The sequence below is a fragment of the Salvelinus namaycush genome, chromosome 16 (assembly GCF_016432855.1).
Source record: "Salvelinus namaycush isolate Seneca chromosome 16, SaNama_1.0, whole genome shotgun sequence".
In the NCBI taxonomy this organism is placed as follows: Eukaryota; Metazoa; Chordata; class Actinopteri; order Salmoniformes; family Salmonidae; genus Salvelinus; species Salvelinus namaycush.
The window spans coordinates 8,731,229-8,744,759 of NC_052322.1; the positions used below are offsets into that span (position 1 = coordinate 8,731,229).

The window sequence follows — 13,531 nt, forward strand, 5'->3', positions numbered from 1 at the left end:
TTGTTGTCCCCAGTCCACCTGGCCATGCTGCTGTTCCAGTTTCAACTGTTCTGCCTGCGGTTATGGAACCCTGACCTGTCCACCGGACGTGCTACCTGTCCCAGACCTGCTGTTTTCAACTCTTAATGATCGGCTATGAAAAGCCAACTGACATTTATTCCTGATTATTATTTGACCATGCTGGTCATTTATGAACATTTTGAACATCTTGGCCATGTTCTGTTATAATCTCCACCCGGCACAGCCAGAAGAGGACTGGCCACCCCTCATAGCCTGATTCCTCTCTAGGTTTCTTCTTAGGTTTTGGCCTTTCTAGGGAGTTTTTCCCAGCCACCGTGCTTCTACACCTGCATTGCTTGCTGTTTGGGGTTTTAGGCTGGGTTTCTGTACAGCACTTCGAGATATTAGTTGATGTATGAAGGGCTATATAAAATAAACTTGAAACTTGAGACTTATGACCTTAAATTCCCGATGATGGCATCGATATCAATAGAAATATCTGTGATAGGAGAAAACTGATGGATCAACAACATTATAGTTACTCCACAATACTAACCTAAATGACAGAGTGAAAAGAAGGAAGCTTGTACAGATTAAAAAATATTCCAAAACATGCATCCTGTTTGCAACAAGGCACTAAAGTAATACAGAAAAAAATGTGGCAAAGCAATTCATTTTTGTCCTGAATACGAAGTGTTATGTTTGGGGCAAATCCAACACAAAACACCACTGAGACAGCAGTGGGGTCAAACTGTAGAACCAAGTTCCTACATTTGAATATAAAAATGGATTTTATCAAACAAAACTATGCTACATTTTATCTCTGGGACCCTCAGGAGGACAGATTAGAGCAAGATTACTGAATGTAAGTACATTATTTACCTTCAGAGGTGAATGTATCAAACCAGTTGCTGTAATAAAAGTGTTTTGTTGTGCACTATCCTCAAATAATAGCATGGTATTTTTTTTGCTGTAATAGCTACTGTAAATTGGACACTGCATTAGATAAACAAGAATGTAAGCTTTCTGCCCATATAAGACAATTCTATGTCCCAGATGGTAGGCTGTTTACAACGTCATTCTAGTCACATTATTGAATATTGACCAAGAACTGTCCATAGAGGTTAATTGCATTGTTGGTTAAGGGCTTGTACTTAACATTTCATGGTAAGGTCTACCTGTTGTATTCGCATGTGACAAATACAGTTTGATTTGAAATTCACCTTCCAGCAGGACAGTAACCTAAAACACCAGGCCAAAAGTACACTGGAGAGGCTTACCAAGACGACATTGAATGTTCCTGAGTGGCCTAGTTACAGTTTGGACTTAAATTGGCTTGAGAATCTATGGCAAGACTTGACAATGTCTGACTAGTAATGATCAACAACCGACTTGACAGCTTGAAGAAGTCTTTAAAGAATAATGTGCAAATATTGAACAATCCATGTGTGCAAAGCTCCTAAAGTAATTTTGTAGTCATTACTCAAACCGATAGAGTCACTGTGACAATTTGTTTTCTGAGGTCTTGGCTGATTTCTTTAGATTTTCCCATGATGTCAAGCAAAGGGGCACTGAGTTTGAAGGTAGGCCTTGAAATACATCCACAGGTACACCTCCAATTGACTCAAATGATATCAATGAGCCTATCAGAAGCTTCTAAAGCCATGACATCATTTTCTGGAATTTTCCAAGCTGTTTAAAGGCACAGTCAACTTAGTGTATGTTAACTTCTGACCCACTGGAATTGTGATACAGTGAATTATAAGTGAAATAATCTGTCTGTGAAAAATTACTTGTCATGCACAAAGTAGATGCCAAAACTAATTTGTTGACAAGACATTTGTGGAGTGGTTGAAAAACAAGTTTTTGTTTTTCAAACAAAATGACTCCACCCTAAGTGTATGTAAACTTCCGACTTCAACTGTATTTGCTAGAATCTCCTTTGGCAGCGATTTACAGCTGTGAGTCTTTCTGGGTAAGTCTCTTAAGTAACTGTACTCAGATATATTAAGTACAATGGGTTTCCTGAAAAGTTTTGACTAATGACAGCACATTGGGGTTTACAGTGTATGCATTGCAGCGCCATCTTACTTCCATCTTGCTTCGCGAGACAACACGCCAAGGGGGATGGAGAATGAGCCCATTCGTGGAATTTGGTAGATCTTATTTGACCCCACAATGCAACAAAAAAATTTACTGATCAGTTATCACAATAACTACCTCTAACCCACAGTGCCTGTTCACTCCCCCCACTCCTGGACAGCAACCATTTTACGAATCCATAAAAAATCTATTGTATTTATTTCTATCCATCCATCCAAAACACATGAGAGAGCTTAGGTGTGAAACTTAACAAAACTAACAAAAAATCTATGCATTTGGGACGTCTAGGGATTTAATTTGGTTAAAGTAAAACATATAGAACGGTTAATGAAACAACTCATAAGCCACCAGATTTAGTAGCACATGAGATATTTTGGCAGTACATAACAAAAAAAACAATTGAAAATACAGTTGCCAAAAGAATTTATCTGGAGGTTAGTTGCAAAGCCTGTATCAACTTAATATATATAAAATACAAACTGTTAGTAGTCTATTTCTACTAGGATACGGAAGATACTGCTGCTCCCAAGGACAGGTCCAGGGTCCCTCACACATGGTTAATATGCGTATCAAACTATATGGTGCTTTTCGGAGCCAATCAGTAAAACAGATCCTTTACGCTTTGCTCTTCTCTGACGTCTCTGTGCCTGCATTCGCCCTGCCCGATCTGAAACGTTGACTCAGCTCTGCCGACAATACTGAGCAGCAGGATTTCTTTGAGGAGAGAAAAAGGAGACAGAAGAAAGGATAGGAGAGAAGAAGAAATGTGAGTAGTAGGGGGAATTATAGGAAGATAAATCATTCTCTACTAATATTCTGACATTTCACATTCTTAAAATAAAGTGGTGATCCTAATTGACCTAAGACAGGGAATTTGTACTGGGATTAAATGTCAGCAATTGTGAAAGACTGAGTTTAAATGTATTTGGCTAAGGTGTATTTGGCATCCAACTTCACCTGTATATATTTTTTAAGTCCATTCAATATCCCCTCATGTTCCCTTACCTTCTGGTCCTTGGCTTGGTTGCGGGCCTTGGAGGCAAGCTCCAGGAGGGCAATGAGGAGGCCCAGGCCACACCCCAGGGCCAGCAGCATGAAGAGGCCCCTCAGGAGGTGGGCCTGGAGGGCCTGTGGGGCTTGGCCCCCCTCTGGCATACAGCTATTGGCCCACCACTTACTCTGCAGGTACGCCAATTCCCCAGACTCACTCAGCTGCAGTATGGCCACCGTTATGTTCTTCATCATAGGGGAGCCTGGCAGGGAATGAGAGGGAGGGAGGATACAGAGGGAAGGAGGAGGGAGATGGAGGGACAGCAAGTGAGAAAGGGGAGTTATTTTTTGTCTTGAGAGAGAAGGGTGTCAGTGTGTATGTGTTTGGGTGCATATCAAGTAATGCACTGAATTTTGAATACTTCAGATATTCATCACCACAGCAGACCACCCATAAAAACACATAGACAATGTTCCCAATGTTGCCTATTGATATATCAGGCCCATCTATGTGGTGTACTGTGGATCCAGCTGCTCGGGGCTCACCTAGGGGTGCTGCAATGCTGTACCCTCTCATGGCAATGAGTTCACTGCTGCGGACCAGGTTGCAGTAGCGAGCCACAGCCAGGTCCAGAGACGCTACCTCGCCAATGAAGGCGTAGTTGCCTTCCTGGGCACGTCGATTGCCCTCTTCCACAGAAGGCACACAACTCTTCTTCCTCTCCATGTGCTGGAAGATGCGTCGGTAGGTGGGGTTGTTGGAGTTCTAGAAATGGGAGCGAAAAGGGAATCTTAGAAATGCAAAGTTGGTCAGATGATTTTCGGCCATAGTTGTTGAGACATTAGCGATTCTAGTTGTAGGTGTACGTTTTTATCCGAAACTCACTATGGAAGGAAATGTAAAGAAATATGTGCAGGTACAGACAATTTAGCATTTTTGTACATCGATTGACGTTTACTAATTAATATATTTGTGCGGTTTCTTTTTAAAGCGACACGTACTTTGAAGAAATTGAACGTGGAGCCGCCTTCCACTGTTCCATAGTCAATGACGTCCTGTCTGGCCAGCTCATCGAAGTTCATCACCGAGCCGTGTTTGGTGTCCGAGCGTAGCATGGTGTTGAAGTTGCTGAAGTAGCAGGCCAGGAGCACCACCGCAAACACCCACCAGATGGCGCTGATAATGCGGCCAGACAGGCCTTTAGGGTGTGGGCCAGCACCTGAGAACGCAAACCATAGAGAACGCAAACTTCATACTCCTACCCGTATACGGGTTGGAAATTGCAGATCTGGACACTATGCCACTTTATGTTTATATACCCTACATTACTCATCTCATATGTATATACTGTACTCTATACCATCTACTGCATCTTGCCTATGCCGTTCTGTACCATCACTCATTCATATATCTTTATGTACATATTCTTTATCCCTTTACACTTGTGTGTATTAGGTAGTAGTTGTGGAATTGTTAGGTTAGATTACTCGTTGGTTATTACTGCATTGTCGGTACACTCGCATTAACATCTGCTAACCATGTGTATGTGACAAATATTTTTTTTTTAAAGCGCCTAAATTAGAACACAGTGGCTGTACAGTAACATGCTATGCATGACGTCAGAGCTCAGGGTCTCCGCTTCACAGATCCGAATGTTTTTTTGTATGTTTTAGTATTTTCTCGTTAATACCTGCGTTCTGTTTTGTATGATGTAACAATGTAAATTGTTGATCTGTATTTTGAATAAAAAAAAAATAAAAATAAATTGTTTTAAAAAGTTCTGAATGGGTTTTGTCTGACAGCGGTTCTGAACTTGAGCACCGGGCGCGACAAGAAGTTGCCCCCACCTCTCCAGCTAACTGCTAACTGGGTAACTTATGCAATTTGTTTGTTGTCTGAGTGAGGAAAATGCTGTACATTACGAGGACTCTATGTATTTTGAAAGATGAGAAGTTGAGGATTATTATAAATACCGCTTTGAAGTCATACAAGCAAGCCAAACACCCGAGTCCAAATGTGCACATCACATTCCCATATCATAAAACTCATGTAAAATACGGTTTATTTTTTAAATACTTGTTATATATTGGTTTTTGATCACAACAGAATCACAGCAAAAGATATATACATTTACCCCCCTCCCAAACTGAAAATAAAATAATTAACCTAAACAGGCCAACAATCAGCATTTCATAAAACAATATAATTGGTACTATGGTACAAGTAATTGTTGACCCGAATAAATAATAGTCATACAAAAATAATACTAATAATAAAAAAATTCAACAAACAAAAAAGCAAAAGCAAGGTATTGTAACGACCCTGGGTTTATAAGCGCGGAAATCGACTATACCGCATGAGCATGCTTTTGCGGCACAGTCGGTAGCGCGCCGGACCTCGGGCTAGAAGGTCGAGGGTTCGAGACCTGCCCCCTGCTGTTTCATTACAGTATCGTTTGGTGTTGGCTTGGGCATGTATCTGAAGTGTTATTGTTTTCATGTATTTACTTGTTTTTTGTTAAATCTCATTTGCATGTTGGCATCCCTACCTTGCGTTTTCATCGTCTTTGCGTGTATTACACACACACGCACACTCACATACATGTACCCATTCACACACACACACGTGTCCATCCACACCCGTCCACTTAATACATGTTAATTTTATCTCCTGTTAGCGCCTATAAATATTTCATAATATAATGTTAGTCTTCGTATTTTTTATAATTTAGCTAGTCATGTTGCAATAGAACAAGCTTTCAAATTATGCCCACCTGACCCAGATTGCGATTTATTAAGGACCGTTTTCTATATTTGTGTAAAGGAGGGGATGCAGGGCTATGTTAAAATTTTAGTCCGGGCGATTTGGCTCATAGCTGTGTTACCTTGCAGTGTCAGGGCTCCGGTGATGTACCAGAAGCTGTGCAGGAGGGTGAAACTGTGTTCGTCTGTCTCGGGGTCAGCCCACTCACAGGGGCTTATCCTAAGGGGGTGAAGTGAGCATTGAGATGTCTTTCTTTACAGAACTTCATTCTCTGGACAGTGGCCAAACCAGATTCTTAGAAGGATGAAATAGCAGTGTAGTTTCTACTTCCATTGACGTACTCTATTATCAACCACCCCTATCTCCCACGCTAGAGTTGTACACTGGACATCCTGTAGCCTATATGTTTCACAGCATTACGCATTATTTGTATGTTGACATCTTTGTATGCAAAGATTCTAACTTCTACGTATTTTTACTTAGTCTCGTTGACTTTAATGGATGACTGACAGACTTAAGTGGAAGTTAGGATTCTAGGGTTTATGACTAGGGTTTATAGCTAGGGGCTAGATTAGGAATGGGGGCGAGTGGATGATGATATCTCACCTGGCCACCAGATAAATGCAGAGGCCAGTCACCAGGAAGGCCACGAGGACACCCACCCACATCTCCGTGGAGAAGGGGAAGAGGAAGCTGACGAAGTGGCTCTCCTCGGAGCCCAGGTCCCTGCTCAGGATGAAGCCAACACCGATCTGCATGAAGGGAGTGCTCATCTCCACCGAGAGCTCCCTGGTTGCAGTGAGGGTCAGATCGGCGACCGCCAGGTCGGCCTCCTGATAAATAGGAGCAGACAAGAGCAGACACACACATCACACAGTGACACACACACATGAGCAGGAACACACAGACACAGGGACAAACAAACAGGAATAGGGACCCACGCACACAAGTGTGAGTGAGTATAGCCATGCACGGCCTACTGAACACAAGTCTGAATGACTTAACCAATCTCCCAGCGTAGCGTATACCACCACCTGCTACTTTCTGTCCAGGTCACTCACCCCTCGGACCACCTCCCCGATCATCCCGAGCCAGTTTCCGCTCTCGTCCTGTCGCCCGTATTTGCCGTCCTTCACCAGGTGCACTTCATACTTGAAGCCCAACTTCTTAGCGATCTCCGCAAGCAGGTCAATGCAATACCCCTCCAGCTCAGACCCTTGGGTCATGGTGTATGGCTCTTGCTGGTGGGAGAGAATCCGACAAGTGGATCATAAGTTAAAACATGCATTCCATCATAGAGTTACATTAAAGTGGCACACCGGTCTCCTTTTCACCACATTTAACTTCTGATTGACTTAACAAAAGGCACATCTCAATAGGAGGTCCGTGTATGTCATGACATATCAGAATCATGTGGCCTATGGAATCACAGCCATGGAATCTAATCTGATTGTTCAAAAGAACAATAATTGGGCAAAATATCAGAATTGGGCACTTTATGTTGTTTTTCCTGTTTACACATTTGGTGGAAAATCTGATAGGTATCAGATATTTCATCACATCGGAATTGGGCTGCATGTGTAAAAGAAGCCACAGTGTCATTCGAACAGGTGTGCCCAAATAAATGCATTGGATCAGAAGAGTCATTATGATAAATATGAATTTGAAATATAAAAATGAATGTTAGCCATATGTCTGATGATATGCATAACAAACAATTTACAGTATGATAATATGAATGTGATAAGTATTAGTATGATGTGTAATACCTTACCAATATAGTGGTGATGGATAACGCTGCAGGCCCTGGAACAACAAAAACCAAACACGTCAATGTATACACACTGCTCTTTAGTCTGTCTGTGTAATGAAATATAATGTGAGGGATTAATAGGATTCAACGTTAATCCCTTCCCTTGCATTGGTTCATTTGCTTTGTCTGGTTGAAAACTAGTAGAAGTTGCTTCTTGAGGGCTTCTAATGTAAGCGTATCATCATACCATGTTATGCTCTGTCCTCTCTTCCAACTTCAGGAGTTAAGACCCAAGAGCCAGGATAGAGAAGAATGGCTGTATTGTACTGCAGCTTTCTAACGAGACACTTTTCTCTCCAATGATAAGGAGTCCATTTTGGGGGCAATGTAGGGGGACATTAATGGGGTACAACAGGACTGTTTTGAACCTCCTGTGGTGAGACTAAAGTGGGCTCCTACCCACCCCGCTCTTCCCTAAAGGCATGTTCTGGATCCAACAACCCCTCCATCAAACGTCTCCAGCAGAAGAAGCAAACAGTCCCCCCTTCCAATCCCCCTCCATTATGCATGACACTGAAAATAGTTTTCCTTGCCGTAGACTGACTGTGACCAATGCCATTTCAGCATGTCCGTCTCAAGAACTAACAAGCCCTGCCAGGGTTAGAGGCGGGGAAGCGGAGGTGCTGGGGCGCAATCGCTCCACATACAGTGGTGGGCCCAGTCGAGGGTGCTCCCTCGGTATCGTATGGTGTCAGTGGCATACTGACACACATCAACAGTAATTTGTAAAAGACCTTTGGCATCGACCTACAAGCCCACTGAGATGTCTGTCATTTCACGGGCCTGCCCCGAGCCATTGTCTGCAAGCTCAATTGATTTATCACACTCTTTTGTTGGCCGTGGCAGGCATCCTCTCGGACGGCTCGTGAGAAATGATCTGATGAGGCCCCGGGGTTTGTTAGGGCTCCAGCCGTCCAGCCTCGGTCAATGGGCAGAGTCAGATGTCGAGACACTAACCATTTTAGGGCACCCTCCCATAGGCTAGGGCATGCTGGGATGCTGGAGGAATTTCAAAGGCTGACCTCCAGGCTGGTTTTATTAAGGCAGCACTGGAGAGCCATTGCCTGCCACAGCTTGGTGGCTCAGTATGTTTTCTAAATGTATTTTCAACCCTTATTCCCCAAATTCCTATAGATAACCTAAGATACTTCAGAGGTGTCTTGACCACTTATACATTATACCACAAGGGGTCAGTGTAATAAAAGGTTATGGGTAATGAGTACCCTCGACCATAGCAGGGAAGAAGTAATACTGGGAGATTAAGGTAGAAATTGCCCTCAAACACAGATCTGTGATCAGATTACCCAACCCCAAATCCTAACCGTACCATTAGGAGGATTATGAAATATTTGAACCTGGACCAGTGGCAGCATTCCTTGGAAACCTTATGATATATATGTATGTATTTACCAGCAGTGCAACACCCAGGTAGCAGTGCCACGGCACACACGACCAATCCAATCAACGCTTTCATGTTGTCACCTTCTGAACCTGAGAATTATAAGAGGTGACAACTCATTTTCAATGACCAAGGTGACCTTACATTTGTATTTATTTTTGATGATTAGATGCTCATGGATTTCAGTTTATATTGACCTCAATATGAGTGTTCAACATTGTAAGCTATGGGTCAAATTCAACAAAATTACTACAAACTGATAATTATTGTAGAAATAATAATAATATAAATGCAGAGGTATTTTTCTATAATTTGAGGGCAGTAATTCTGGCTATACTATACCTTATAGTGCTCTTGTTAATGTGAAATGATTCCTGCTACACTGTAACATGTATTATAATGACTCATTATTACATGTTTCTAAAACTGTACTCAAGGTTACTCCAGGTCAGGGTTAGGGCTAATGTTAAAGTACAGTGTACTAATAATAGAGTACTTGTTAACCTAATTACACGAGTACACAGTAATAAGGGCACTGTAGTGTAAAGTGTTATAGTACTTCCCTGCACAAAAAAACGAGAAAAGCATATTAACCTTTCACTTAAAAATACAAATATATATATTGGCTCAGGGGATAACAATGAGATTTTATGTATAATTTTTTAACAAATGTGCTAGCACTATGTGCTAACCAAGGACAATGCTTTCCAAATGGTGGGTTGAGACTGACGGACCATGCCTACAGACTGGGTTATAGCTCAACACATAGTTTAGTCTATTTGGTTAGTCACAAGGTTCAAATTCAACTTTATTTCTTATAAAAACATTGGAAATCCTTAACCAGAATTTCACATTGCAATTCAAATGTGGGGTTTATAATGCAAATGTGGGGGTTATAATGTAAATGTGGGGGTTATAATGCAAAGAAACTATAACAAACCATGCCTCGTGGCACATGCATACGTTCATTAATATATCACAAATGGAAGAGAAAAAAAATTCAAAATGCTATTAGGAACAACATCAATAAGATGCTGCCATCAAAATTCGCTGTAAAAGTGAATAGCACTGTCTGAATGATAACCAATAAGGTTTCCTTACCTTAGATAGTCCGTCTTAGTAAAGAAGCAACTCTGGTGGAGTGGAAGGACGCAAACAAAGTAGTTAATGGAGAGGGAGGGATGGTTGTGTGCAGTGCAAGAGGGTCAGATATCACACCCACACCAACCCGAAATTATAAAGGGGTTGGACAGTAGATGTGGAGGACTCTAAAGCATGTGGGCTGCGTCCCAATAATCTAATCTCCTTTCTCCCGAAGTGTGCACTTGTTCACTTCCCTTGGTGCACAATAGCAGCTATAGAGGGATGGACATTTTTTGTTTTTGTCAAGTTAAGTAAGAGAGCCCCCAACCTCTCATCCCCCCCACCTAAAAAAAGGAGAAGAAAAAATAAGTTCCTAGTAGCCAATGGAGAAAGGGGAGTTGGGTGCAGTAGCACAACCATACAACGCAGGAGATTTTGGTGGTTTGAATTGAAGAGGGCAGTCCATAAGCGTAGACTAAGGATATCAAGGATCTGGGAGGATTCTATATGGAGGAATGGTCTATGATCCCTCCCGATGTGTTCGCTTTCAGCTAGTCAACTTCCTTACAACATAATATGGGGAGTCGCACTCGCGACTTCGGTTGAAGAATATAAAATCACGCCTGACAAGGCCAATGAAATCCACACCTCGCTGGAATCCCTGCCTTCCTCAGGTGATAAGCATGAGGCTCGGATGAATTCCTTCAATTATTCCGCTCTTTACCTCAGTGTGAACAGGAATGATTCCCGCTACTAAAACAAACAAATGGAACATGAGACTGTCTTACGTTGTGCCGACTAAAGTTTCCCCTCTGGACGATGTGGAGTTTGTATGGTTCTCATAGTTTCCTAATCACAAACAATTAGTTATTCTTCAGATTGTTTGGCCTGGCTTTAGTAATGATTAAGATGGCAAAAGATGCGACCTAGATGACGAAGGCTAAGCCGGGTTCGGGTTCGGGCCTGTGCCCAAATGTTGTCTTGTATGTCTCGGTGCATGCTCTGCCGTGCCCTCGTTCAAATCAGTTTGTGTGCAGGACTAGGGGACGGCTGGCACTGAGCCCATACTAGTCCACACGCAGGTTCTCTTGACAATCGTGTAGCATTTTTTAGGTGGCTTGGTGTTTCCTATAGTGACTTCCTCTCCCGGGTGGCCGTACCTCGGCTGTATTGGAGTTGTGGGAAGCGGAGATGGATTGGATCTTTGGTCGAATCAAATGTCTTGTCTGCCTGGGCGTGGTGTGTGCAGTGGCTGCCCAAGCTCAATCCGGCTCCTGTGCACTCTATCGTTGGTTACGGGATGCTACTCGAAGAGAGAGGGCCGACAGGTTCAATAGGTACCCGCCCGCCGCTTGTCTCAGTCAAGCACTGCTTTACTCTCTTCCCAGACTTGTCGATGAAGGGTCTGGTCCCACCTCGTTGATACGGTCCTATATAGACCTTTGAGACCATGCTGGCTAACAAGCGCTGCATAGCGTGCTAGTCAGGTTAGCTAATTCACCAAGGCGAGTTAGCTACTACTAGCTATTCTTGCCTCCCCAAGGTGGAGTTGCTTGGGTAACTCTTGTTTCATATACATAGCGTTAAGTCGCTTGGTTATTCTAAACGGACTGTGCTGCGGTCAGAGTCTAGCTAGCCTAACTTAGACTAAAGAGCCTCCTGACTAATGTCGGCTAGTATGCATAACTTCCGTTCAATGAAGCTTACTAGCGTTCCCCCGGCGTTATGGCAACCCCCTTTCCTATTTTCAATTCCCGGAGTTGGAGGGAGTGGAGAAAGCGGGACTTGCATTCACCTCCGATGAGGAAGCTGCGCCCGTGCACACCCCCGGAGTGAGGGGCCTTAGCACGGGTCTGAGCGAACAGTGCGCCGCTCCACAAACAAATTACTGTGACGACAGTGCCCTCACATTTTATTATGGCAAACAGGGTACTACAGCAACCATTTCCGAAGCCCTCTGTGCCTATTAAGGGGCCGGGCTATACAGTCTCACAGAAGAACAACATGTGTTGGAAGCTTGTGTAACCCGTGTGAAATGGCTAGCTAGTTAGCGGGGTGCGCGCTAATAGCGTTTCAATCGGTGACGTCACTGGCTCTGAGACCTTGAAGTAGTTGTTTCCCTTGCTCTGCAAGGGTCGCGGCTTGGAAGGAACAATACGGATGGAAGTCGTATTGTTGATGCATCGCGCAGCCTAAGCCGGTCGCTTCAGATGTCTGTCAGGCCTACCGGCCATGGCCCAGGGATGGCGTTATGGACAGTGGTGCGGAGCGCACTGCATATCAATTACCCGGAGCTCCTAATGGTGTATCTGGCTCTCAGGCGTTTCCCCCAGTTTTTGTCGGGCTGGCTTGTGCGGGTCAGAACCGACAATATGTCAGTGGTGGCGTGCATCAAAAGACGGGGAGAGGAATTTTGTCAGGGCTGACATAGATCTTTACCCATCGCGAGAAAATGCGTATTGAAAAAAAGGCCCCCGTTTGAACCACTGGAGTCTGTGGATCTGAAGATCCTCCGTTATAAAACCTCCTTGCTAGTGGCTTTGGTCTCGACTAAAGGTGTTGGGGACATCTATGCGTTATCCGTACACCCTTCCTGTTCTCAGTTCGCCCCGGGCGACTCTAAGGTGACGTTGTGTCCAAATGCGGCCTTTGCCCCGAATGTCATGGCTACATCCTAGAAGTCCTCAGCGTTTGAGTCATTTCCCTTTTCGCCTCTCCCTTTTGCTTCTGAAGAGCAACAGAGGTTACATGCCCTGTGTCCGTGGCGAGCTTGGCACACGTACATTGACCGGACCTAGGTTAAGCATTTATCTGACCAGCTTTTGTCTGTTTTGCTATTCTAGCTCGCGACAGGGTGCTCTCTGCAGCGTAATTTGGTATCCATTGGGGTCACCTTGGGTTATGATTCTATTTCCCCATTTTATGTTGTACCGAAGTTGACTGAGTGAAAGGGAATGTAACGTTATGACTAACACACTAGCAGCTTACAGTGATGCACATCAAGATGGCAAGGCTTGTTTTGTCAGGTTACATAAGAGAGCCCCTAACTAATCATCCCCCTTCCCTCTCAAAAAATACAAATAAAATATAAAAAGAAGTTCCTGGCTAACCAAAGGAACAGACACAGTTCCTGGGAGCCAGGGGGATGAGTCATGAAATGAGGAGCAGAATTTTGACCCTGACGAATCCTTTGGGAATCATCAGGAGGAGAGTTGGAACCAGAGGGAAGATAATGTGGTCACTGAAAACAAGCGTCCTATTCTTGAAGCTAACTCTAAAGGAGCTTATTGGCAAAAGAACAGTGCTGGAGAGAGAGAGAGAACTGTTTATAGAACAATCCTTTTGAGGAAGTGGCCAGAGTTAGTGCACAAGGCAGAAA

General features: G+C 43.5%; 1 protein-coding gene across 1 annotated transcript; it reads right to left on the reverse strand.

The window, feature by feature from the left end:
- Nucleotides 1-2,280: 2,280 nt before the first annotated feature.
- si:ch211-251b21.1 (uncharacterized protein LOC571720 homolog) lies at nt 2,281-10,426 on the reverse strand. The gene is made up of 10 exons (XM_039010402.1): nt 10,171-10,426; nt 9,081-9,161; nt 7,632-7,663; nt 6,919-7,098; nt 6,464-6,690; nt 5,979-6,076; nt 4,096-4,313; nt 3,640-3,859; nt 3,109-3,356; nt 2,281-2,817 (listed from the first exon to the last, which is right to left on the reverse strand). The coding sequence occupies exons 2-10, from the start codon at nt 9,142-9,144 to the stop codon at nt 2,719-2,721; spliced, it is 1,386 nt and encodes a 461-aa protein (XP_038866330.1). The 5' UTR covers nt 9,145-9,161; nt 10,171-10,426; the 3' UTR covers nt 2,281-2,718.
- Between the last annotated feature and the right edge of the window lie 3,105 nt (nt 10,427-13,531).